Genomic DNA, 23,431 nt, shown 5'->3' with positions numbered 1-23,431 from the left:
AAACGGTCTTGGCTCAAAAACAAACCGCTGTATTATTTAGGTTCTACCTTTCACCTCGTTCCGTCTTTTCTTATTACAGGAACTATAACACACAAACACATCTGATTTGCTCACTGTTACATGGAGCCAATAACATGTGTGGGAGTTTCTTAAAATAGATTGAGAAGCAAACTCAGAATTGTTAACTTCCTGTTGGGCTTGGCTTATGGGTCCAAATTAGTTTTATTTAAATCCTGTGAAGATGGATCAGTGTGGAGAAGTCCATCTGGTACCGATTCCTGGGGGCCACATTGCTCCGTGGAGAAGTGCAAGAGCCATAAAATATGTAAATGTTAGCCAACCCCCGATGTCTGCGCAGCATTTCATTCAAAAAACACCACAGAGTGTTATGCGTAGAGTTTCAATTTGCTAATTGGACCCTAAAAATAAGGTAAAACGCGTTTTTGTCTCATATGCTTTCATCCATTAACAACTGAGTGGGAGGTAGGCTTCTTCTTAATCTAATTTGTGGAAGCATATCAGTCTATCATTTTGGGAAACTCCTCTTAATCTTAAGAAGACTTATAAAAATGACTGATTTTGGAAAAAAAGAGGCCAACTTTCCTCAAGCCTGTATTTCTAACATTTTTTCTTCTGCTTTAAGAACTCGTGTGATGGCTAACGACAGGGGTTCATGCCCTCTCTCATCCTCCCTTTCCTCTGCAGATAACGAGGCTCCTCGGACGACGTTTCATCCTTCGTGGAATGACAGGAATGTGAGACCAGCAAGAGGAACCCATCTCAGAGCCCCCCCCCCCCCCCCCCCCCCTTTATAGCCAGCTGGAGCCACCAACACATCCCAGCAGAAAAGAGAGGAAGAATGAGAGCCCTGAAGAAGGACGTCATCCACTCAGGTCAGCAAGGTGATTACCAGTAAGATGGTGAAGTTCTCCAGTACGCTGTTCATCATATATTTCTCCGGCAGATGTTTTAGCTTGTGGATGAAGTTGATCATGTATTCACACATGGGAGACCTGTTTATCCGGTAGATGAAGCGCCCATTCTCAAACCGTGCGTATTCAGTCTGAGGGAAAGAAGAAGCAGAGACGTTAGAGAGAAATGCACCGGGCACATTGGCGCTGTTCAGATTCCAGACGTTTTTTTTTTATTCCCCGGACTGAAGAATGAGTCCATACCTCAACTTTCTCGACCACCTGCTTGCCGAAGGAGCAAACCTTTGTTGAACACGTTATGGTCATGTTCTCTGAACTCTCATACTGGCTGGTGACTCCATAGAAAGACCCAGAATCATCTTGAATGTTGCAATTCAAATCAGCCTGAGGAACAAAAGAAAAGCGAGAATACAGAGTATGAAAGCAACCGAATGTTTAGGGTAGTCAGTTACAGAAACATCACTTTTGTCAACTTTATTCATAAAGCACATTTGAAACAACACAAGTTTACCAAGACGACACTGTTATTAAATAGCCAGGTTTCCTTGTTTTTGACTTTCATGAGGAAGATGTGAATTGAAAAAAGCAAAAAAAGGTCAAATGAAAAAGTTCAAAGGTAAATAGATAATTGAATAAATAAAATAAAACACCACACTTGAGGTGATTCTTCCCCATTTCAAAGAAGACTTGAAGCACCATCAGGGGAGAACAGCTTTGTAAATTTCATAAATACCTTCTGAACTAGCAAAGATGACGACTCACCAGCTGTTTCAGGAAGCGGGGAACAATGAAGCAACGTGACTAACCAGCGACTTCCCAGATATGGTACAATATCCCAGATACTCCCTGAGATAAAAGCAATTTATGCAGCAGAGCTTTTTCCATTTTCTTGCCGCGGATGCGCACCAAAATAATTGTTTTCCTTTTTCAAGGTTTCTTTCCTCCTTCTATTGCATTACAACCGTCTGGGGACACTACGCAGCCTAGTTTCTGCACTTCAAACCAGACGATTGACGTTGTCGGATTCATATTTCTTTATTGCAGCTTTTCAAAAGGTCGCATCAGAATGTGCTTTGACAGTGGATGGAAACCCAGGCATTTACACACCCAGCAGTTACAGCGATGGTGTCTGTGAAGTGGAGCTGTGTTTTACTCCCCCCACTGCTGAGAGTAAAGTTGTCTCTTTTAGCACTTTACAACCAAACACCTGATTGGAACATGTGGCTCCTTATCAGCTCACGATCCACCTGCTATTCCCTGCATCTATATGCAGTGTGGAGCTGCAGGTGTCTGTGTTGATGTTTCTGTTTTTATCACATCTACACTGACCTCCATTGTTCATTTGCGTTCAACAAAATTTTGCTTTTAGGTGTTGCATCTTTTCCCGTTGGAATTAAACATTTAAAAATGACTTTCTAATACCAAATAATGAAATTATAAAAGGAAATGGCGCATGCTGTGTATGAAACAGAAACACGGCACATACAGAATCTATCAGATCGCAGATCAGTATACATCGCACATCAAATCAGACGATCAAGGCCACATCTGAATGAGCATGTTAATGCGTCCTTATTGGGGGAAAAAAAAAAATGCTCTAAAGAAAAGAAAATGAAATGAAGTTACATTGAAAGACTGATTTACAAGGTTGAACGGGTCTGCTCCTGGAGGGCAGCCTTTCTGCGCCCCTTACATCCTGTTCATTATGGACATAAAAAGAGGAGACATCCTCCCAACAACATTCTCCTCCTTCATTAAGCAAAGTAGTTACACATTCATTATTGTGCAGATTCTGTCTTTCATTTGAATTTTAGATTTGTCGGTCACTTCAAAAGGAATTTGAGGGGACTTGGTCCAAGTGCATGCGGGGCCTACTTTGTTGGCTGCCGCTTGTTAGCATTTTGCATCAGGGAGGAAATACATGCAATGTTTAAACAGCCATTAGGAGTGCAACCAGGTCACTCCATTGTTTGGGGATATTAGACTGAATTAGCGAGTGCTTTGATCAAAAGCTCTCCTGCTATGCCAGTCCAAATATAGCAGAGTGCATTCTGCAAACATTAAGAGAGCAATCTTCTCTGTGTAGCCTGATTACTCCCAATCACTAAACACTAACCTGAGCTCACTCCTACTGAACAGGAGTCTGCCATCAAACATTGCACTGTGTTTGGAGGGTTATGGTGATATTAAAGCTGGTATGTCTAAAACATTATTGTATTAATCAAAGTCACTAATTTGACAGATAAACTGCACTCACCCAAAATTTTATGAGGAAGAATGAATTCTGGGGGCCTTTTCCGTACAGCTCCTTCAGTCCTCCCTTCTTTTCTGGGAATTTGTCATAAATCTGACGGATGTCCACCGACTCGAGCAGGGCGTCACTGTAGGAATGATTCGTCTGTCCGATATGTACAAACAGGTGCTTGTTGTACTGAAAGAGCAAATAAACAGCACATCGCTAGCTGAAGAAAAAGCCATCAGCACAGAAGGTTTACTGAAGCAGAGTAAGCCTGTTCTGACAAATAACCAACATAATAAGCAAGTGATATCCAGGATTAGATTGGTAACAATACACTGTGATGAGGAGAAACAACCCTCTCCAACGTCTGTCTGGATAGGTTTAACCAGCTTCCATATTTCGTGATGCACAAATGAGGCGATAATGTTTTTTAACAAAGTTGAGGGTGCGAGAACACTGCGACCAATTTCAATAAACTTGGGCTGTGATGCCACAACCTCTGACAAAGATGGATGTATCTCAATGCTTGAATCGTGAAATAATTATCCCACCCGCTAGCTAGCAGATGAGCTCTGCTGGGTCTGGAAAACAGCATCTTCACAACAAAGACAACGAGAACCAAACAGAATAAACCATTCTAAAATAACAGGCGAGCTCTTTTGGTTAGCGCTTTTTCTAAAGCTTTTAAATGATAACATCAGCGTTCGGTTTTATCATTTGAATGAAAACCGTGGTCTGTTAAAGCAAATGCACATGATGCTTAGCATAAAGCGGTTAAAGAGAAACAGCGAATCAAAGAATAACATTGTTTTCAGATGTTTCACGCAGTCACGTGGTGGTCCATTTCAATTCAAAGCAGCCTCCCCAGCATGTAGCCCTGAGTGCAAATGCACCATTTAAACATGCTGCATGTAAGATGAATGACTATCGTCATGCGATATCAGAAAATGCAGACAGGCGATAAATTGCTAAAGCAAACTGGAAACAAGAGTTGGCTCACGCTTAGAAAGTGTGTGCATTGTGTATAGATTTTAGCCTTTTAAGGAACCGATTAATACAGACATTCCTTATTTTTGCAGGTGTTCATGGTGAGTGTCGCTAAGGACCAGCCTTCACCCCCTTTCAGCTTGTTTTGGCTTCCTGTCAGCTGACTCTCAGCATGGGAAAGTGTCACAGTGTGAGATGATAAGAGGTGGGAATGAACACCATGGGATGGTGATATTTCATGTTTTGGTGCAACGCTCCACTCACCGAGTCCGGGTCTCTCTGTTGCTCTAAGAAAGCGGAAAACTCCACCAGTCTGAGTTTCGAAGTACCGATGGAGCGGCCCTGCCATGCTGGTGCTGTGGGTGCTGGAGCTGCTGTGGGCTCATAACCTGCAGTAACACCACAACAACTACAGGTTTATCCTCTGTCAGCTTTGTTTTACGACGCGGCCGGAACATTTTCATCTCAAAACACTAAAACATCTCAGGCATAAGGCTAAGTATCTCTGAGGACATCTGTTGGGAGCCAGGTGGGCTTATGCCAGCATTAATGTTACCCTTTGCTTCCAATAAAGCCAATTCACAAACTGCACAAGCAAAATACATCAAATGAATATGTGCAAATTTAGAAAAATTATCATATAAATAGGAGCAAGCAGTGGGCCGTGCATATCTTAATGTTGGATAATAAATGTTGGATTTGAGCTGTCTGCAGTTAAATTGATTGTTCCCTTTTCATTTATCATATTTGTGCAAACTTCAGATAAACACATTCTCTCACAAAAACAGAAGTTGCTGGGTTGGGTAGAGATGAGAAAGGGGTCCGAGTTTGGGTATTTATTAAGGGGTTAGGCTGGACGTGTGAAAAAACAAGTTTCGTGTTATAATTTTCACAACTGCTTAAATGGTAAATCTGCCATCATTCCTTAATCAGGTTAAATTCTCACTTGAAATGGTTGTGACTGCTGGCTGCATGGGGTAGGGTTGCTGGGTAAAAGGCTTGATACTGAAACAGAAAGAGACAGCCATTAGATCAAAAAAATCCATGCAAACACAAAATGTATCGCCAGAGATTTAAGGATTTACTTCACTAACAATAATGTATGACACTCACTCCTGTGAGGATCCTGGCTGACCAGTCGATATCATACCCTGCCATAACTGGACAATTAGAAATAAAAAATTCACAACAATGAACAAACAACAAAGAACATCCAACTGTGAGCAGCTGTTAGTGGAAAGATCAAAATGGCTCTTAGTGTTCAGTGGTTGTAGTTATCTTGACTACCACTCCTTTTCATCATGAGCTTATCAGATAGGGGCAGTTGTGCAAAGCTGTGGTGTGTAATGTGATTTGGCGCGGGTGTTGCTGTGGTTGGCCCTGCTGCTCTGGGTGCAGCTAGACAGAATGGATCAATACTGGGGTGCCGGCAAGGCTCTTACCCCTGCTCCAGGGAAGGCCGGCCGAGGGATGCCTGGCAGCCCAAGCTTGTTGTGTATAGCCGTGGCAGAGACGATCTGAGCCGAGGACATGGAGGCCATGCTCTGGAGTGCTTTGTCCTTCACGGCTTGGTCCTTTAACAGCAGTCACAAAAGGCTTAGCACTCACACAGTAGAGACGGAGGGGGGGGCATGTTGCAGTGGTAAAAAACAACCAGGCTCTAAACAACACACTGAAAGCGTCATCGACCTTTCTCACAAGAGCCAACAGCAAGCAGGTTAAAAGAAGCAGCTTTAGCACCGCTATGCTAAAGGGAGACCTTTTTTTCTTTAAAGGTATGTGCTAAAAAAACGACTTCTGAATTCCAATATGCTGCGGCCAGCAGTGGTATGCACTGAAATGAATGTTTACGTGTTGACTAATCTCCTGAAAAAACGTCTTTTTAAAAACTCATTCAGAGGCACTTCCCTCAAGGCTGCATTTGTCTGCATGTCAAAACTCATCACATCTTAAGATCCAAAAGAATGTCCAAACTTAAACTTAAAAACACCAATTTCACTTTGTTAGGAGTCACACGACTCCAGCTAGTTGCTTTTGCTTCATCTTTGTAAAAAGAGGTTCGCAAATCATCAGGAAATATCTTTCTTTTTTTTTTCCTTTTTGTTTTAAAGGCCTGGTCGTACGATCAATTTGAACATTACTGGGAAAGTCTGAAGAGGTGCACTTCCTATCGCATGACATTTCTTCCGTTTTTCTTTTTTTTTTTTTTATTAAAACCAAATGGAGGTTATCCAGAGGCCGTAAATACTGCAGCAGACGGCTCACACAGGCAACCCATGCAGACCCACTGGTGGCAGAAGTTACAGGCAAGCATGCTGGCAGCAGAAGTTCACAAAGCAAATTCAAGCTACAATGTGCTCGTAGACGATGACACACGCCGACGGCAATAAACACAGAAAACACGAAGCAGCAGCTACTGTGTCACTACGACTGGAGCAGATGGAGATGCAAAAGTAGCAGCAGAAGAAGAAGCAGGCCCTAATTAAGACAAAGCAAAGAGAAAAATACTTACCATACTTGTAACCTAAATGTAAACAAACAGGGTTGTATTGTCAATTTGCAGTTCAACTACTGTTAGTAATTCAAGTGTGAGTTATGCATGAAAAACCCCTCCAAACTACATCAGGCAGATTAAACAAAAATCTTTTTCACACTAGAAAACATGTACAGATGTGTAATAAACACTTGATAACAAATGGACATTTACATATTATCCCTGGTCAGTCTAGTCTATAATGTATAATGAATTTCCACAATCTGGTCGGTAGTCATCACGAGACAAAAGCAAACGGCAAAGTAATGACAATAATTTGACTAAAATGCTATAGAGAAGACCAGAAACAGCAGGTTTTGATGCCGCCCAAAATGAGGGGGACACTTGCATTTCTCTTTGCCACTGAACTCTAATTTGCTTTAAATGAGAAAAGACAGGGATTCATACAAAAGCTGTCTGTTTTTCTTCAGCCTGCCGCCTGTGCCACTGAAAGACCAGGCATTCATGTGGCTAGCTGCTTGTCTGACTCAGTCTCTCTGCACACACACACACACACACACACACACACACACACACACACACACACACACACGCGCAGACACACACACAGATTAATGACGGGTCATTAATTTGGGTTGAATACAGGGAGAGGAGCGAAGTGTGAAAGTCAAAACGTATAGTCAGTTACACAAGAAAAGATGAAAATGACACATGGGGGAAGTGTCCTTTGATGTAAAAATACCAAAAATACAGGTCAGTAAGATTCAAGATGACTTCTTTCACAATGCCCCTCTCCCATTTTAATCTGACATTCTGAAAAGCTCTCCTCCGTGATTTGAACAGATTTCACAATTTCTGAAATAACTGACGAGAACGCTCCGAATTTACGACATCTGAATGGGGAGGAGGGAAAGTGACTGACGGCCACGGCATTGTGACAACCAGGAGTTATCAACAGGCTGTAAAAACAGAAGAAGAAGAGAGCAGAGAGGGCATTTCAGAAACAGCCAGCTTTACGGCCATTCTCCACTCTAAATGTGCACCACTGAGCCTTCGACAGCCGGGAAAAGTTGGGTTATGTTGAAAAGAAAGTAGAGCTGTAATATCAGCTTCACTTTTTTGTTAAACACAGACACACACCCCCCCCTCTCTTGCCATGCCAGTTTTCTTTTTTCATGAAATCTGCTTAGTAAGAGATGTAAGCAGACAGTTTTCCAGATCATCAGCGCTCAGCCACTCACCGACAGCCAATGCCAGCATGTTCTGCAGCATGTGCACACTTAGGCTAAACCTACACAAATAACAGATAGCATGAAACATTTGAGCCTGACCACTACGTGAATATGCTGGGATGTATTCTGTACAAGACAATATTTTATGATAGTTGTTGTTTTTTTTAAAAGCATGTATATTTGACAAGTTCTCCCAATCGACCACATTAAGGCTCAATCTGTCCACCGCTGCGATCCAGATGCAAACATGGACAACTTAAATCTCTTAGCACGTCATTTTGATCAGGACTTTATTGTCTCCGAGTTGAGAGTCCGGCTGACTTAAACGACTGAAATGTTTAAACATCTTTAGCTCCGCCTCACTCAGGATAAAATGGCTAACTGGCTATTCTTTTCTATGTGGTTTAAAGTCCAGATTGTCCAAGAGTTTGGTTTAAGAACAAATACCTGAGAAACCACCGGAAATCCCTTCAGACTGGTCCGTTCTTTGTCTTTAGTGCTTATTAGCAAATAAAAGGAAGAAAAACATGCTAACATGCTAAACGGAGATCCAGAGCTTTATTAACTGTAGACATTAGCGTGTTACCATATTTACGATCACAAAAATTGGCTTTCTGATATCAGCGCTTTTACTTGCGGCACATTTATGAGAAAGTCTGAAACACAACTTTGTCTTGTTTGACAGTAAACTCGTATTTTGGTCATAATTGTTTTAATAAATACTAATCTACAGGATGTTAGAGAGCATCTTTATGTGTTCTGCATTACGTGCACATTGGCTTGTGTACATTTTTCATCTACGACTATCAGCACAAGCCTAAAAACATCATGCACCGGTCAGGCTCTTAAAAATAAAAAGTAAAAAGTAAAATAAAGCTACGAAATAAATGCATTCAGCCATTTCAATAATGAAAATAAAACCATTCTTTTTCCTTTCAGCGCTTTATATTATCATATGTATGACGCGCAACTGCTGATGCAGCAATGGCTTGAAAAGAAAAGTGAACATGTGAAGATGGAACCAAGCAGACGGTACAGTGACAGCATGTCTGAGTGAGAGATGAATGAGGGTTAGAAAACCTGAGCAGGCTACGGACAGCAGAGGGTTGGGGTTAGAGGGAATCAGAGCACCAAGCATTCACTCTGTCACTATAGGGACCAGGAAGTTCAGACGCACAGCAACCAACAAGCCCAAAAGCAGAAAAGCGCATACCTTTAGCTTGGAATGAAACTCACGAGATTTTCTTCTGGCAAGAACCTGAATGTGACTAGACACCTGCGGGGTAGGGGAGGGGAGGAAAACAAAGGAAGAGCCTGTAACCATGGCAATGAAAAGCCCCCTGCAACTGGGCAAAGCCAGACGTACCTTAATGGCAGCTTGGATTTCTCGAACTTTCTTTCTTGCTAAGACCTGTATGTGACTAGACACCTCCATTGAAAAAAGAGAAAAGGGAAAATAAAAAACAAGAAAAAGCCGAAAAAGTACAGAGAGGATCACACATTTTTTAGATAAGGTGCATAACTGAAGCGTCTCCAGACCACACACCAAGCTAACAGCCAGTAAAGCGTTATGCAGTGTGTTGTCGTCACTTAAGTGACCTGATTAAGGAGGATGCAGGCCCCTTTAGCACACATTAAGAGCACACAGATGCGATCTGCTGTGTGCTGAATGAAAATTGGCTGGTCTAATATCCTTATGGGAGCTGGGGGAGGCATTTCACTGGCCAAGTCTACCTTTGCCATTCGTCCAACTGAAAATGATATTATACTCTTAGATGAAACTGCGCAAGTAGCAGCTTGAGTGAAAAGTAATGTGTGTTTATGGCAGCTTTGAGAGGAAGATTCATAGTCTACCCTGACTCTATTCACATAAATCATACTTAAGGTGATATTCAAATGCTTTCACAGAAAAGTATCATCATCATATGGTGTATTTGCAGCTAAATATCTATCTAAGAAACTATCGGCCCTGACCCTGTGGCGCACAGTCCACCTGTCCAAAGTGTACCCGCCTCTCGCCCTGTCACAGCTGGGAGAGGCTCCAGTCCCATGTGACCCTGAACAAGATTAAGCGGGTACAGAACATGGACGGAAGTGGGAAGGACCTGGGAACTAGACCCGGAACAACTAGTTGAAAAATTAAGCAACAGGTAACTCATGTCTTGGGTTTAGTTTCTTTAATTAAAGGACTGAATTCAAACTCAGCTTCTTTTGCCAATAGATTTGCAATTTAATTGTCACAGAAGAAAAACATAAAGCTAGAACTAGTGAAGCAAAGCTCACTTATAAGTCATTTGAACCCAACGGACTAATACATGAATACGTTAAATAATGAGCACTGCCAGTCAAAAGTCTGGACATACCTGCACTTCTCTGTAGGGGTGGGCGATATGACGATATTAAATCGTGAACGATTGCAACGTGAAGACTATCCGTAACGATCTGTCAAACTGCAGAGATCGTGGGATCGTCTATAAATTGCAGTTCTATGCTGATGCACCAATGCACCAGACGTATTACGTCGTCAACCTGACCGACCAATCACAGCGAATTACGGCCAGTGACGCGCTTTCTTTCCCGCCTCCTTGCTTGTGTGTGTAGCAGTAGCCGCATGGACAGCCATGGCTGAAAGCCAAAGGGAGGAGTTGGTCGCTAAAAATTCCACCTCCATTATATGGAATTGGTTTGGATTTTCCGCAACTGATCAAGCGCAAGCAAATGTAATTTGCAAAGTTTGCACAGAAACGGTTCGCACGTCGGGTGGCAACACGACGAACCTGTCCAATCACTTGAAGAGGAAGCATCCCAAACAGTATGCTGAGGGCCAAACGGCGAGGGGCCCGGCGGCACCGGCACCGCAGGCGGAGGCAGCAGCTAACGTAAGACCAAAACAGACATTAACACAGGCATTTGACAAAGGCACTCTGTGTGAAAAGTCAAGCAAGTGATAGAGAGAGGTAACAGAAGCAGTTACCTTTTATCTTGCAAAAGTTATGGTACCGTTCAAGACGGTAGAAAAGGACGGGTTCGAACGTCTGCTTCAAGTAGTTGACCCGCAGTACGAGCTGCCCAGCCGAAAATACTTCTGCAGCACTGTCTGTTTTTCACGTGATAAAATCGAAATCGCGGTTTTATTTTTAAAAAATCGTGACATGATATTTTTGCCATATCGTCCACCCCTACTTCTCTGGTACTGTACACATAGACATAGATTTAAATAAGCAACAGGACCAGGTGTGTTTCTGACTGTAGGTGAGGTTAAACAATTCTGGGGGGGGGGGGGGACGACGACTTCCTGTTTAGAAGGAAGGTCTGTGGGCTTCACAGTTTTACTGAAACACCCATTAGTTTTTCAGGAGTGAGTCCGAATTTGGTTTTAGTACCAAAGTTCATACTCTACTCTTTCTGAAAGTTGTCACCAATGACCATTTGTACCTTCAGAATAAAGCTTAAATGCTGTTCAGGTCCACAACCTGCATGATTAAGTCGCAAGGAGGGACATTTTTTGCTCTCCAAATGACAGGAAGACCTTTAAAACCTCTGTCAGCACTTCCTTCTCGTACATTAGCTGTACGTTACAGCTTCTGAAATAAGATAGTTCTTCAACTTGAACAACCATTTTACAACAACACTTTTAAGTGTACGTAGAAGTGCTAGGATGACTGAACATAATTGGGAAAGCCAAAATGGCGGGACGTCTACTGATGCTACACAGCAGCAACGGGGGATATGTCAGACTCAGCCACCCCCTCGACAGCGTAGCATCATTTCAATCGGCGTGGCCCCGGGAGCCCTCTGACACCTGTGTGACAGAGATGTCTCTTCTCGTCTTACCTGCTTCCGAGTCCTCGTCTTCCCAGTCCGCAGCTTGATGTATCTGGCGATCAGCTCATTTCGACCTGCAGTGACAGAAAAATGTGGGATTTATTTTTTTTTATTATTATTATAAAAACATTTTTTTTTTTTAAAGTCTAAATATCCACTAAAATAAAATTAAAAAAAAGAAAAGAAAAGAAAGCTATAATCTGAAAGAGTAAATAGAAATGTGTGTCTGTGGCTCTGTATTGATCAGTTAGCGTGAAAAGTGTCTTTATGGTCACATCGCTGCAAAGGTGGAGGACACAGCAAGGCTTTAAAATCTTCCACTCGAGTGCTGCCGCTGCATACTTCATATCACCTCACATTTTCTGTTTCTACAGCAAAATACCCGGCATGCCTACTTTGAATGGAAACTGGTCTCCAAGATAGCATTTTACTGCTAAGATATTTTGGCTCGACCTCAGATGAACAACAAAATTGTCTCTTCTGCTAAATGACACACCTGTACCGACTGTGTGATTTTTTGTTGTTTTTTTCTTTAACTACAACACACTGCTACCATCGCAGAAGTCCGTTAAGCGGCGCGCTGCTCTGCGAGGCAGTTTTACAAAGCGGCTTTAAGACCACAGTTTCTTTTCTGTCTCCTTCTGTTTAAAAGGACAATTAGTGTAAACACTTGTCTCAGCAGCCCTGACTGCCTCTGGCCTTAGAAACACGGAGTGCGAAAACATCAGACGCACACAAAATAGCCGGCATTGTTTTTACATTCTTCGTGGGATGCTTTGGAAATGTCCACAGCTGTTACCACCGCTGTAATTGTTACCAACTGTTCCAGACAAAAACGTAGGGGAGATGTTCATTTGCCAAAATTCAGACAAAGTCAAATGTAAAAACTGTACCCTGTTTGTTTAAGCTCACTTCAATTAGTATAATTATACTTCTAAAAATGACCAAATTGATATAGCCAATTATGACAATTACGGCTCATCTCACTTAGAATCATTCACAAAGCTTAAAATATGTAAAGTTATCTATTTTTAACGCATATAAATGAAGAGGTATGTATACCTCATAAACTAACCGGATCCACTGTCCCTGTGTGACATTAGCATGAAAAAAAAAAAACAACTCAGCAGCAGCAGAGCCTTTAAAATTAATCTAATTCAACCTCAGTCTCTTCAAAGCCCACTGTTTTGAAAGGAAACAGACCTAGCTTTTCATACTGTTATAGAAAATAATGGAAATGGAATATATTGGGTTTAAAACAGTGCAGCTCTGACTAAATTATAATTAAAGCATAGCTTTGTAGAAATCTCCAATTAACAATGGCCCCAAACATTCTTCCGCCCTCAGCTCTGCTCTAATTGCTGTAGCAATGAACATGACCCTGTTTAGCCCTTTCATATGGTAATAACATGCCGCCAACCAAAACTATTACACAAATTATAGGTAGGGAGGCTCTCTAATTATGTGTCCAGCTGTAGCCAACTAATGCCATGGAACTGCTCTAACTCCTCTGTGAAATTTGCCAAAGCCCTCGTCATAATGAAACATTTCTCCACCTTTACTTCATTATCAATTAAAGGCCTTCCTGTTGTTACGACACTATGGGACCACAAAGTACCGCACATGTGCTAATAAGCCCGTATCTTGGGGAATCAGAGGGAAAGGCATTTTCTGTCAATGGCAACACATCAGGGATCATAAAAGGAGAGAGCGCAAGCGAAAAAATCTCAGCGGTATAAACGTAGATAACATAATAGACACATCAGATATATCTAGCGCCTGCAGGGCAAACTTATTTCTATAATGGAAACACAAACTATTAAGGTTTGTGTTGTGAGCCACTAATGCTTAAGTGACTAAAATAAATACATCTTAGGTCTGGACACAGAAGCATCAATTATAACCCCCAAGACCAGTTATGACCATACTACTACTAATAATAATAATAATAAATTTAATTTCTAATGCACTTTTCATCAAGAAGATCTCAAAGTGCTACAAGTTAGGACAAGGTTAAAAATCAGCTGGAAATCAGCAATCATATGCCTTTCTGAATGAAAAGGCCTGTTTTAAAAGAGTCTTGGCTCTGAATAGCCCTCAGCTGGGTAGGGAGGCTGTTCCAGAGGCGTGGTGCGGCCGAGCAGAAGGCTCTGCCCCCCATGGAGGAGAGCCTGGTACTGGGGGCCTGGAGGAGGATGGTGTTTGTGGATCTGAGGGTGCCGGTGGTGGACTGTAGGGTGATGAGTTCTTGGGAGGTATGCGGGTGCATGTCCGTGGATGCATTTATGGGCGAGTAGCAGAAGTTTGTAGTTGATCCTTCCACCTACTTTCTGGATAAATCTTTTAATTATTTGATCAACAAGATTTCCGAAAAACGTAAAAAGCCTCAATTTCTTTTTGTCTCCCTGACCTTTCAAAACCCAAAGATGTGAGGCTTTCTATCACATCGAGGACATAAGAAAATAATACTGGAAACAGTAAATCAGCTTTTTGCCTAAAACTGATCAACAAACCTTCCTTTTGAAAACAAACCCACTGTCCTTGTTCGTACTTTTATTCATTTAATCAATTAATCGTCTAGTTGTTACAGCTTACAGCTGTGCTTTGAAAGAGTGGACACACTCTTTCCCAAAGTTCAAACTCACCCCGAGAGAGTCACCAATGAACCTGACATGCATGTTTTTGGGCGGTGGGAGGAAAATGCAGATATCAATCCAGCAAAAACACTCAAATGTGCTTCTGAAGAGGGCATTTCTTTCATGATGATATACAAACTTATGATAACAAAAAGGGTAAAGTCAGCTTTTATCAAAGCGGTGCAAGTTAATATGAAAACACCCACGTATAGTCCTCAGTGACACGAGCTCTTTGATGGTGGAAACACCTGTCTGTGTGCCACATCTGCACAGTTTCATGCGTAGGTTTGACTTCAAGCTGTAGTTTGTCAGTTGACCCTGAAGCTCTTGTCACGCTGAACATTTAGGCAGTCCCAGTCTGATTGAACCCAGTCAGGTGACCTCGCGCTATAAATAAACAACATCTGGGGATTTACAAGTCCGGCATTCCTGTCCAGCGCGCCCGCAGTGTAAACTTTAGCGGATGAAGCGGGGACCGGCACCATTTTCAATAATTCACACAGTGGAAACACAACATGACAATACAGGCATTCATGCAAACTCCTGATTCCTACATCAAAGCACACAAATGGCCAGCTGAAAGCTTGCTTACTGTTGAATAATTCATTCTTTTCACCAGGCTGGAAAAAAAAAAAAAAAAACAGCCCAGTGAGTCCTGGCTAGCCTGTGTGCTTTCCACCCCCCTCCTCATTCTTACTGCAAAACAAGACTTGTTGGAAAAAAAAAAAAACCAAAAAACAGCAGCAGCAACAACAAAAAAAGACGACGCACATCAAAGATAAAAATGTTTTACACAGCTGTTCTTTACAGCCAAAACTCTGAAAACGCTACATTTCTCTCAAACTGTGTGATCTTATTATCATGTGAATATCACACAGAATAAATTCACTGCCCAGTTGTGTTAATGTCCTTTGCACTGAGGAAAGCTTATTACATAAAATCCCCCCCCCGAAACTAAACATCCTACATCTGAAAACTATTAGTAAGGTAGCAAAATGTTAATTGTTAATTCTGCTTAATGTTTCTTCTTCTTCCTCTTCATATACTTTTGTTCTATGAAATGTTACCACCTTGTGCGCCGGCTTGTAGAACGAACCCATTTAACCGCGAACAGATCTGAAGCAGCTCAAATGTGGGACATCCATGATGAGTTTTACAGGAAGGCAACTGGAAAATTTTACAGCAGGGATGAAAATGGGATTTTCCTTTGATGGTTGTTCAACAAGGACCTTCCTCTGTTTACATCGTTTTTTTTCTTACCAATGGTCTCAAGACTTGTGGGGTGAATGAAGTGCTGAGAAAATGAACCCTTTATGGGATGTTCCTGTCAACCCAAGCAGCAGGAAAGGGATTAAGTATTGATAGTGTTAGCCCTGAACTGTTCTGCATCTGCAGGAGCCCCTCACTTGGTCCATGTGAACTTTCCCTCTGAATCTCATTGACTCTGGAGGACCCGCCACATCTGAATGGCTGATTCCTCTTTCAGTCAGAAATCCCATTTGTTCCTTTGCATTCCCCTTCCAGCAAACCTGGGATATAGGCTCCCTCTGTGAATAACAATGGTGCATAATGTCACAGTTCCCTGTGGACCAACTTCAGAGATGCTGAAAACTCATCAAACCTTTGTAAAAAGACATCGGCATGTAAAGAACTAGACCGTAGTAACACAATATAGGATCCTGAGTACAGATGTATCTGTTAGTTTGTGTAGTTTTGGCTTTGTCTTTTCCTCTTTAACTGAAAAGCTGATGGAATTTCAAATGCCTTCTTACTACTCGTCTAACAGATTATTGCCCTGATTTATAAAATAAGACTGGAAGAGTGGAATTGCTTGTTATTGTCTGAACACTCAGATATACCGAGCGATCACGTAACACAAATACAAATTACAAATACTGCCAATCTGAACACTCAAAAGGAAGAAAAATACAAAGAAATCTCACTCATTTACGATACTGGGATTCATCGCAGAGGTAGAAAAACTGCTCTCAGAAGTATCAGAAGATCACACTCAAAGTAGGAACTGAGATAAGCAGACAGACAATGCATCATGTTGGTGGACAGAAAACGAGCGTTTCTAGATCGCTCCAACGTGAATAATCTCAGTCAGACTGTTTTCTGTGTGTGTGTCTGTTGTGTTGATTATCATTCAAATAAATCTGGGCAGGTTTAAAAAAAAAAAGAAAAAGAAGAAGAATCTGTGGTGGCAAAGGCACCAACTTTGAAAGTGACTAACAATGAACAGAACCATCCAAAACCCAAAGAATGAGGTTCTTTGTCCTTGACCTTCTATTCTATCAAAAATAATGATAATAAAAAAAAAACAGATAGAAAAGGATTGCAATTGTTTTCTCTACAGATAAAAAGGTGTGCTTTTGTGTAGTTGCGTACAAAACAGATTCACTCCCTAAAATTTTGTGTTGAAGCCCCAACCGGTTCAAACGTGAAGAGCCCGTCGCTACAGTTTCTTAGCATGCAAACTCTCCATGTTACCCAGCTGCTGGTGAGAGCCTCCCAGTACAACAGAACTGTGCAAAATACAGGGTTTTTCTGTTCTTTTATTAAAGCAAGGGAGATGTTTTAGGTTTACTTTGCATTCTGGTTTATTGAGCTTTCTCCTGGTGAAGAAACAGGTGTACCCTCACATTCCTACAGAACATCACACCCTTTATGATTGTTGAACATCACCAACAAAGCGGCAAGTCTGGACAGACGCCAAAATTTCACCTTTACAGGTTTAGACGGATTAGATAGCTTAGGATGTTCTGCTATCAAACTCTACTGTAAAATCTCATCGACTGGTTGCTGTAGTATCACATAATATATATTCAAATGTCCTGGCTTACTTGGCAAACCTTCTGCATTGGTCAATTTATCATCATATAAGCTATTAATAAACTAATACACTGATACTATAAGCAACTGATTCTCATTGGTGAGGTTGTGCTGAACATCCACTAGTATTCAAACAAAATTCAAGCGTTCATGAAGCTACCCGACAAAAATACTGGAACTACTCCAAGTGTTGGCATATAAAGCTATTTGACTTGGTTTGGTTTGGTCTTCTGAGCATAAGAACAATAGTTTACTGCTCTGCTTCCCTTTTCTCCTCTTTCCTCCGTTTAAAAGCGTCCATTTCCTGTAACAGCACTTTTTTTTCCCCCCATCTAATGCAGGCACAACCGCAGTCACATCTGGCCCAGCACTCTGCCATGAGACAGAGCCGGGCCTGGCTGAGAATCAGTAAGCAGATTGCCTGCATGTGTTATTCTGCCTCCACTTCCTCTGTGCAGGGCCTGACAGGCAGTCCAACTAAACATGTGACGCTGTTCTGCACATGTAGGAGCTTCATTGTCCACTTTTCATTTAGTTCAGAGTCTTATAATCAACACTTACATGATACTAATATAATGTGATTAAACTGAGGCTTAACATGAATAAAATGATGACGTCAGCATAATTTACACTTTGTTCTTGATGTGTTTTTTTCAGATTGTAGATCAAGATGCTACACAGTTATTGAGGAGCTTATAATAAAACTAATACTGACATTTATTGTGATAAACTGAGGACTGCAAAGCATTTTTCGCACACAGACGTTAGACATCTGGGATGTGAGAACTTCCTCCCTTTCCTTCTTTGCCGACTTCAGATTGCAGAAATCGTAACAGGAAAGCAATTAATTGGTACTCCAAAGCTAGCGTCTCATAAACAATATGCTGCTGAAATATTCAGTTATATGAGAGATCAAAGCTACAGCAAATAGCTGATAAACACCTGAGTGAATCTCTGCTCCTCTGTTTTTATAGGAGTATAAATATATGTTCTTTGGGTTTTGGACATCTGGACAAACAAAACATTTTTTTTCCACTATTTTCTGTTTCTTTTAGAGGTGTAAAGTTTAGAAGATGTATTCATATCAGACGGCTTTGTCAGTAAAAACCAAGCCGGTCGTGTCAGCGGCAAAGCCAAACGTAAAAGTGGGTGCGCAGCATTACTACAGCGGCCCGAGCTGCACAGTGTTTTGAACAGCGTAGTAGCTGGATGCCCCGCTCAGATCCGGCAGTGAAAGCAGCGCTTACTACAAGGTGAACACAAAACATGTCCGATGACTAATAATGATGCCTTTTACAATGCACAATGAGATCTGAAATCCCTTGGATTTTACACGAAGCAACATTGAACAAAAGTCTGTGGAAGTCCAGAAGTTGCACAGCAGAGCTGAACAGTCATCTTGTGAGAGACCGGGGTGACTCCCTGGATGCTAACACAACTAGCACAGGCAGCAAAGACAACACACACGGTGAAAGATAAGGATACAGAGAGATAGATCAGCACTGACACCACTCTGTGAGGTACAATGTCGTTACAGCATCTTTTGTTTGAGTTACTGTCAGAGACGTAGGACCTTACAGTGTGGCTGAGAGTGACAGGTTTGGAATGGGGGATACTCTTATATTTCACTGACTAATGAGTGTCAGAATGGCAAAGAAGAGTAAAGAATCAAGCGGAACAAGTTTAAATGCAGTGCTTCCTGTGCTAATACATTATTCTGTTTAGAAATGAGTCGTTGCTGAACTGTATCGTTCCCCTTGTCGTTAAACCTGCATACATCCCGAGTTTTCCTTTATGGCTGGATATATACATAATATTCCTTAACCTAAGGAGTCTTGGCATGATTATTTTAGTCTATATTAACATTCGATTTAATCCATTTCACAATGGATAGAAAAAAACAAAAACCACTCCATGAAAAAAAGCACATTCAGGATTCAATGACTGTGACGTAGTCGCTTGTGTTTACTGGCTACAGCTTTATCGGGAGAGATGGAAACACATTTTTACTCATGGCTCATGCAGGGTTAGTTCCCAAAGGTCCTGTCAAAAGTAAACAATTTTTTAAGACAAAAAGTCACGTTCAACAACTGCCTGTAGGACAGCCAGTATGCCGAGGGCAACCATGCTGCTAAATAAATAAAAAAACTAAAGAAAAACAGTATGACTGCACTCGTTTTGGTTTTAAAGGGTATTAGTTATGTAGATCACTATTTAGTTGTGTTTATTTCCATTTGTGTGACTCTCTCTTTGTTCATGCACATGTGTGTGTGTGTGTGTAGTTGACTGACACAATGGCCCCAGCGTTCTTGTCATTCGTGATAGATGACTCAAGGGTCTCAGGCAGACATTAGCATCACAATACACAAAACCAACAACACGGAGGCATCCGTCCCAGGTTTTGGGAATAGGAGGCGGGGGCAGCGAGCTATTTACTTGAACTATCAATGGAAAACCACAGCTTGCCAAGTGAAGGCGCACCGCTGACTTGTGGCTTCAAAAGAAAAACTGACAGCACCCTTTTTGGGCATGCTGTCAGTTTAGGATTATGATAACCATGGCTGAGAGGTCGTGGACTGCGCTGAAAACTTGTTCGATGACTGATCTCACGGGAATAAACGATGCGCGACTCACAGGGTAAGAATACATGACAATATGTCATTGATGAGGCTCAAAGCTGGTCAGACCCTGCAGGTGTTTCCAAAGGAAGGAGAAGTGCAAATATTAACAAGTCTTTTATGCAATATAGAACCAAGCTACAAAGTGTTTGAACAGTGAAATTTCTAACATAAGTAGAAAGATGAGGTCTGCTCATAGTAACATGTCACTGGAGTCCACCAGCTGCATGATACAAATGCTTTAACTTCCTGTATTGTTGGCCCCTCGTGCTTGAAGTGTGGGACCATAAGAAAGACTTCAAGGCCAGATGGTGAATGTGAGACGCCGCGGTGATCACAAACACTGCTGCTATTCTCTGAAACACAATAGAAATCCCTCCTCCTACACGCTCACACGCTCTCATACAAACCGAATTCATCCTAAAAACGGAGAGCTTCAACCTCTGTGCTCTCATGAGCTGGCTCTCCATGTGTGCATCCTGATTCAGTCACTTCCTATGTAAATGCACACTTAAACAAAACTCTTTACTGTTGTACTTATGACGCGTTTTCTGTAGTACTTTGGATTTGAACACATCAGACTTTTACTCTGGAAGGCAATTATTACAGCAAAGCTACACCATACTGGCATTTACGCACAGCGGTCTGCAAATGTATCCCAGGGTATTCTAGCTCTGGTTTCACAGCTACATGGTGGTTACTTTCATATCTACGGGAAATAAAATCTATTCAGTCATCATCTACACAAGAACAAAAATAAGACCTCGAAAGCATACAATTAGGATCAGTTCATTCACTTCAAAGCATGAGGATATTTGAAGACAATAGACAGAGAGTTTTCCATTTAGTGGCATTCTATTCTGCAATTTTGTGAAAAACATTTGTCAAACACAACACAGAAGCACTTCTGAGGATCTCTGCCCGTGTGTGCTTTTATTTACACAGAGGGCCAGTGTCTTTGGTTTGATAATACCAAACATTAAGAAAGTAGGAAAAAAAAGGTTTTAAATTAAATCCTCTGATATCAATGCTAAAATTCACAACAGCGAGGATACATTCGACAGATCAGGACCACTGTCGATTCCAAGTCCCTGACCAAATTTCAATGCAAATTTTCTCCAAAAATATTTCAACTAAATCATTACAATTCCAAACAGAATTAATTTGCTCACTGGATTAAGTTTATTTGTCTAACGAGGGGGGTGTTAATAAAACCAAAATCTTAGTTAAATAAGCATAATTACCAAACAACTTATTTTTTTATTTCAGGCAAAATATTTAGCATGCTCGATATTTTGGAGGAGCCAATGGGGGAGGAGATAGTTATGAGTCATCAGCTACAGGAAGCAGCCAATGAGAACACAAGTGATGGGGTTAAAGGGAATATAAGGGGAAACCCGGAAGAGGAATACACCAACAAACAAGCATGACTGAAAGCACGATGAGGGAGGTACAGTGTTTCCTGGGCAGGAAGGCCACAAACCTTATACAGCACAGCACTTCAAGTAGTCCACTACTTATGAAAACCAGCAAAAGTCCTAAAAGAGAAGACGATACATCTGTTTGAACAGCTTACGAGTGGATGTGTTGTCGCATGGGTGGAAGGCTAGTGTCTGAAAATGGGTTGAATGTTCATGTTGTGTTTTCTATGGACAAAACATAATTTGTCATTTATTCGCCCAATAGCTCTGCCCTATTTGTGTAATAATTGCGCATGTTGCTATGAGAAAGACAAAACCCGAGAGATTGCAACTGGATGATGTATAAAAATACATATATACAAAAATAAATATAAAAAAGAGCCCTGTTCAATCCTCAAAAATAAAAAGTGTGGAAAGCACACTGAATATGGAACCTTTCCGTTACAGTCTTATAATTCCACTCAGGTGTTGTATTAGTTATTTATTTTCTACATCGAGGTGAGACTATTCACATTTGTGTGCTCACTTTGTTTACATTAGTAGGTTTCCCCACCTCAGAATTTTCAGCATCTGTATGCATTTTTTCTCTCTAGAAAATGAAGCTCTGCCAACAGATGTAACAGATTCTAAGACTTAAATGCAGTCCGTTGATTCTGAGACGATCACCTGGAGGCTTTAAAAATCCAGGCACGAAAAATTAAGTTCTTCATATAATGCAGTGAGCAACTGTAATTAACAGCTCTTTAAAAATCCATTTTTCTCTGAACACCAAAAGAAATCAATACTTAACTTGAAATGACCTTATTGAGCTGGATAAAAGGCTTTATTGCAGGGGCTGGGTCAAGTGCAGTTGAGCTAATGTGTTAGCTGAGCAGTGGGGGATTAAAGGTGAGGCGTTCTCTCAAAATCTTACAAGACATCACAAAGCAGCAGGTCACTAACCTGAGCCTTCCTGGAGACACCGAGGGGATTACAGCAGCCAACCTCTGCTGAACTGTGCCTGTATTCAGACGGAAAGACAGCCTTTTTATCACTCAGCAGGTCCAGCCCATTCCATTTCCCCTCTTCCAGCTCTGCGCCTCTCAAACAAGGCCAGATCTAAAACCTACTAGTCCCAACTCTGTGCGATATAGTCGCAGGGGACCAATTTGCACAGCTATGCCTCGTCTGAATCACTCTATCAATTAGGAGCCACTGTGTTTATCATCACATACATTATTGTAGAGGCTGGCCAGGTCATTCTGCTGAGGTCTGCCTCTCAGGAGAGGGAAATGGATGAAATAAATGACTAGGGAGCGAGGCCACAGTTGGACAGGCTACTGGACTAATCCGAAAGGACGGCTGTAATTATAAGTCTCCTGAGGAACTGGCAGTGTGGCAGGTCCAATGTGTGAACACAGTGCTAAACAGTCAGGAAGGTGCCCCGGCCTCCTTCTCCACAGCAAAGTAAGACACAAATCAATATTTTCAATCTCTGAGGATCAATTCAGCATCTGAGCACAAAGGAAGACATGCGGGCTGTCACCAACATCTATAAATGAAAAGTCAAACTTTGTGGTCATGATGGTTTCGTACGTCCCAGGTATTTTTGTACCTGTGAACTGGTGGCGTCTTGTCTGAATGTTATGACTGAATCCAAGCAGGGAGAGAGGCAGTGCTACTGAAAACGGTTACTGAAAACAATCCAAATTATTGTATTATAAAATGAGCATGTTCTTTACATGATATTACAAGGGGATGGTTATTAGAATCATAGTATGGTTTTTATGACCATGGATTTGTGTCCAGGGAAGCTGCTCAGAGCTGAAAGACCTTTCACCAAACCGGCAAAGAAAGAGATGACAGTCCATGTCAGCACTGGAGTGTAGTCCCTGTGCTCTGGATGAGAGCATAACAGTGGCATTCAGATTCCATTCATATGTTGATTAGAGAAAATGGTCCCATCAGTGTGAGATGATCTCATCAGAACCAAAGGGTTTCATCAACGGAATATGATGTAATCAGCACAAAAGAGATGACCCGTTTTAGCAGAACACAAATAGTGACACTGCATCTTTAAGAAGCCCGGAGTCTCACTGTGTTTTTGTCAAACAAAAGCAGCCAATTGGGAACATGCAACCTGAAACCAGAAGCCTTGCTCAGAGGGCCTCGCACAGACCTCAGAGCAGGGACACACCCCGTGTACTCCTGATTCAGACGGGCGAAGAGCCAC

At 41.6% G+C, this 23,431-nt stretch overlaps 1 protein-coding gene across 7 annotated transcripts in view; it reads right to left on the bottom strand.

Moving 5' to 3' along the window:
* tead1b (TEA domain family member 1b) overlaps positions 1-23,431 on the bottom strand; it is a 53,149-nt gene that overhangs the window by 3,515 nt on the left and 26,203 nt on the right. The window contains exons 4-14 of one of the 7 annotated variants that reach the window (XM_072380589.1): positions 11,719-11,783; positions 9,251-9,313; positions 9,098-9,160; positions 6,671-6,682; positions 5,601-5,732; positions 5,272-5,318; positions 5,105-5,163; positions 4,423-4,547; positions 3,190-3,363; positions 1,176-1,316; positions 911-1,063 (exon numbers count right to left, since the gene is read on the bottom strand). In XM_072380589.1, coding sequence (XP_072236690.1) covers positions 911-1,063; positions 1,176-1,316; positions 3,190-3,363; positions 4,423-4,547; positions 5,105-5,163; positions 5,272-5,318; positions 5,601-5,732; positions 6,671-6,682; positions 9,098-9,160; positions 9,251-9,313; positions 11,719-11,783 — 1,034 coding nt within the window. Of the gene's footprint in view, positions 1-910; positions 1,064-1,175; positions 1,317-3,189; positions 3,364-4,422; positions 4,548-5,104; positions 5,164-5,271; positions 5,319-5,600; positions 5,733-6,670; positions 6,683-9,082; positions 9,314-11,718; positions 11,784-23,431 lie in introns of all 7 variants that reach the window. The other 6 variants (XM_072380587.1, XM_072380588.1, XM_072380591.1 and 3 more) reach the window with 6 other exon arrangements.

The sequence above is a fragment of the Leuresthes tenuis genome, unplaced genomic scaffold (assembly GCF_036924035.1).
Source record: "Leuresthes tenuis unplaced genomic scaffold, fLeuTen1.0.hap1 SCAF_2, whole genome shotgun sequence".
Taxonomy (NCBI): domain Eukaryota; kingdom Metazoa; phylum Chordata; class Actinopteri; order Atheriniformes; family Atherinopsidae; genus Leuresthes; species Leuresthes tenuis.
The sequence above is the reverse complement of the archived record's forward strand: the minus strand, read 5'-3'. Positions and strand labels throughout refer to the sequence as shown.